General features: G+C 39.4%; 1 protein-coding gene across 1 annotated transcript; it reads right to left on the bottom strand.

Moving 5' to 3' along the window:
- Nucleotides 1–5: 5 nt before the first annotated feature.
- On the bottom strand, nucleotides 6–4,315 carry LOC120859795 (protocadherin beta-15-like; the record flags this gene model as incomplete). The annotated part of the gene is made up of 1 exon (XM_040235766.1): nucleotides 6–4,315. A coding segment is annotated over exon 1 (1,344 nt), but the record flags the coding sequence as incomplete, so codon positions are not given.
- Between the last annotated feature and the right edge of the window lie 6 nt (nucleotides 4,316–4,321).

The following is a 4,321-nucleotide window of genomic DNA, read 5'->3' as shown; positions in this document are numbered from 1 at the left end:
GCGGGGGCGTTGTCGTTGACGTCGGACACCAGCACGGTTATGTTGTGTTCCGTTTTCAACCTCGGTGTCCCCAAGTCGGTGACAGTAATGGTGACATTATACTCAGCTTTGCTTTCTCTGTCTAGCGCCCCATTTGTTACCAGCGTGTAGAAATTCTCTTCAGATGGTTTCAGAATAAAGGGGAGATCATCCTGGATGGAGCAAGTCATCTTTCCGTTGTCCCCTGAGTCTCGGTCTCGAATCCTAAACAGGGCCACTTCTGTCTCGGGGGAGTTTTCAGGAATGGGGCTGGTAAGTGATGAAATAGTTAGTTCCGGGGCATTATCGTTAACATCCACCACCTCAATGGAGACAGAGCATTTTCCAGAAAGTCCCCCGCCATCAAATGCATCTATATCCAGATCATATGAGGGTGCTGTCTCAAAATCGAGTTTTTTAATTAGGCGAACTTCTCCCGAAAGGCTGTTTAGGTCAAAAGTTGGGCTCATCTCCTGAGAACTATAAAAAAGGGAATATGATACCTCTCCATTTGTCCCAGTGTCTAAATCTCTAGCAGAAACTTTGACAACTAGGGCGCCTACGGGGCTGTTCTCCAGGACCTGCACCTGGTAGTGGGCCTGCGCAAACTCAGGGGCGTTGTCATTGATATCCAAGACCAAGATTCTGACCTGGGTGGTACCAGATCGAGGCGGAGAGCCGCCATCCAGCGCTGTGAGGGTTAATCTGAGCAAGGCCTGCTTCTCCCGATCAAGCTCTCGGTCCAGCACCAGCTCTGGGTATTTCCTACCATCCCCCCGATTGCGGGTGGAAACATGGAAATAAGAATTGGGACTGATACTGTAGTTTTGGATGTTGTTGTTGCCCACGTCCAAATCTTGAGCTTTTTTCAGAGGAAACACTGTCCCAGGAGGGCTGTTCTCTGGGATTTTCAAAGTCATTTCTCTTTCAGGAAACTCAGGAGCATGATCGTTTATGTCTCTCACCAGTAGCTCAGCTCGAAATACTCCCAATGGTTTCTTCAGTAACACTTGAAAATGCATTACACATGGATCTGTAGGGCCGCACATCTCCTCCCGGTCCAGTTTCTCATTTAATGTCAACTTCCCAGTCTGCAGATCGAGCTGCAACCGGGGTTCGTTATCCTCAGAGACCACCCGGGCTTCCCGCGCAGCTAGCTCCCCCACTCCGAGCCCTAAGTCCTCGACAAGGTTGGCTACAAACGAGCCGCTCTCTATTTCCTCCATCATGGAATAGCGACGGGATTCCCAGCCTGCAAAAGTCACTCCCAGCAAAAGAAAGAGAATCAGGACTTGCCTTTGTTGATGAAAACGCTCCCCTCCGGCCTCCATCTTTACTTCCACAAGATGCCTTTCCAGGATCAAGGGCCAGCTCTATTTTAGGGAGAGATGAGACTGAGAATGTGATGGTTCTCCCAGTTGGTAACCTGTCCGGAAATGTCGGTGAGTAGCATTTTCTGGAGACTTGTGAGCTTTGCTTACATTACAGTCTTTTCGCTTCCGCTGGAAATCTGATGTAAAATTGGTAGCATTTCCTGGGCATATTTTTTCGACGCCTTAGCCTGCAGCGCCACCATGCGTTGTCTTCGAAAATAATTTCTACAATTGTATTCCCTCTATATAATAATCTAAAAGGCTATTAGAAACTTGAAAATGTTTTGGGGAACAGTATATAATCAGAAAACCAGGCAATCGTAATTATTCATACATCATTCAAGGAAATATGATTGAAATCTATGTACTAGGTTCTGAAATACATCAATAAACAATCTAGACATTGTCCCTACCTTCTAGAACCTGCTGTCTGGGTGAGGTGCTTTGAGGAGAACTTAGAAGTGAAAGGACACTTAATGATCAGTCATCTTCATCTTGTAAAAATAACAATACAAGCCCATGTGATTTGTTAAAAGTCTCTCCACGAAACAGAAGGAATTCCTCTACATATGCTTTTAAATTCTATGTACCCTATGTGCCAGAATTGTGGTTTCCAGTGTTTGAATCGCATAAAGGAAAAAGCTACCATTTAAGTCCAGTTTATAACACCTATTATACATAAGGTCAGAGAATTAGGATTTTATGAAACTTTACAAACTATGCGAAAATGCATATGAGGGCACTTCCCATCTCTCTTACCTTTCTCTTTTTCCCTAGCATTGGTCATTGTCTTATAAAGCAGGTATGTACATATTTGTTTCTTTTTTGTGTCATCATTGAGTTCGAGAACTGTTTTGTTCACCTTTACACCCACTAACATTGAGAACAGTTACTGGCAGAGCATTCCTGTAGATGCTCAACCAGTATCTGTTGACTAGATCAATGAATCAGTTCAGTTCAGTTCAGTGAATAAGTCACAATTAATTTTAAAATTTTGGTGGATGGATTCTCCTCCTAATAGAGAAGCCGCCAGCTTTGCTGACATTCTACTTCATTATATGAGCTGTATAAACAAGGCAGCATGTTCTCAAATGGCTTTTTTTCTATGCTCTTATGAATAGTAATTTGAAATAATTCAGAATGGCATAAAATGTTTTTTCATTAAATGGCAAAATGCCCTGGTTCCTATAAGCAAAGGAATATATTATAATAAAGAAAGAACATAATAACAAAGCTCTAGTGAATCTACAAATAAGTTGTACATCTTTTAAGAACACATTTTACATTGTCAGTGTTTTTGAATACCATTAATGTCATAATGGACTTCTTCCCAGGTGGCACTAGTGATAACCTGCTTGCCAATGCAGGAGACAGAAGAAATGCAGGTTTCATCCCTGGCTTGGGAAGATCCCTTGGAGAAGGGCATGGCAACCCACTCTAGTATTCTTGCCTGGAGAATCTCATGGACAGAGGAACCTGGTGGGCTACAGTCCATAGGGTCACAGAAAATTCTACTGTGGGACCTATTATTCTACTAGGTAAGAAAGAATTTTTCTAGGAATTTCTAACTTCTGTTAAACACTCCAAAGGCCATTCAGTTTGGAAATATCCATCAATTCTTTATAGACCCTCAGAGACTACTACTAATATTCTACAATCTTTGATCCTAAATAGTACATTAATATGAAAACCACTATATTTTAACATCTCAAACCAATAGTAAGGTCCAATCCATGCAAGACTACCTAAAAATGCTTTTGACAAGGGGAAAAAACAATTTGTCTATCTTATTTAGAGGGAAATTTATTAAAATATCGCATATTTGTTTCCAAAAAATAGAGAAATTGTACTTGAAAGAGATCAGAAAATTCACAACAAGGTTACTCTTTAGGCATCTCCTTTCTTCTTATCTAAGTAGATTGAATTTCGGTGCTTTTTTCATGTATTTAGCCATCATGATATAATTTTCTTGTTAAGTAATGGGCTATTTTATACTAGTTTATAAAGCCATTTTTTAAAGCAGAGAAAATGAGATTGGTCAAGCTTGTATCAGTAATGTCTACCACCTTGTCTGATTATCTGAAATCACAGAGGGAGATAAGTCATATAAAATAAACATGGTTGCAACAATATACTATTACTGAAGAGAGAAGTTTTCTGAAAAAGGTAGGGTGGGATAGACACTACAAAAGGGACCTATTATTTAAATATTTTGAAATAATCTAATATTTCAGTAACATTCATATATATTATATACAGAAGGTTGATGTAAAGAGAGCAAAAGTCTAAGTATAGGAGAAATTGTAGTCTTTTCCATTTAATACAATTGTGAAACAAAAACATGGATTTTGCAGACATTTCTCCATTAAAAAATTTAAGACAGGTAGGCATAATATGATTCAATAGATGATATAATAATAATTCATTATATTTTATGATGCCCATCTCCTAAGTAACCACAGTATCAAAAAATTAGGAAGCGGTTTCTGAACAACACACAGAATGCATCTGGGGTCATCTTCAAATCAATAGTGTTTGATGACAAAAAGTTGAAAAATTGAACAAATGTTTGTGACTTTGCAGTAATGAAGTTGAAAGATCTTTCCATCAAAATAGAATAAAGAGCATACATATGACTATATACTCAAGAAAAATTGCTAACCTTAACTAGGAAAATTAAATCAGCAAAAAATTCTATATGAATCTAAAAGCGAATGGAAACTGTATTTTGAAAAAATTTCCAACTCCAATAAACTAATAAATTCCTAATTGAATCCAAAACCATTTAGAAAGTCTGAGTTTTCTTCTACATTAATCATGGACCCCCGATGATTGGAGGCAACAGATTTCAGAACCTTGAACTCTCTGATCCCAGTTCCTCCAGTCAGACACACCTCGTACTGGTAGCTCTGCGACAGCGTCCCCGTGCC

Source organism: Oryx dammah, unplaced genomic scaffold, assembly GCF_014754425.2.
Source record: "Oryx dammah isolate SB20612 unplaced genomic scaffold, SCBI_Odam_1.1 HiC_scaffold_3175, whole genome shotgun sequence".
Lineage (NCBI taxonomy): Eukaryota > Metazoa > Chordata > Mammalia > Artiodactyla > Bovidae > Oryx > Oryx dammah.
Note: the sequence above shows the minus strand (reverse complement) of the source record. Positions and strands in the feature narration are given on the sequence as shown.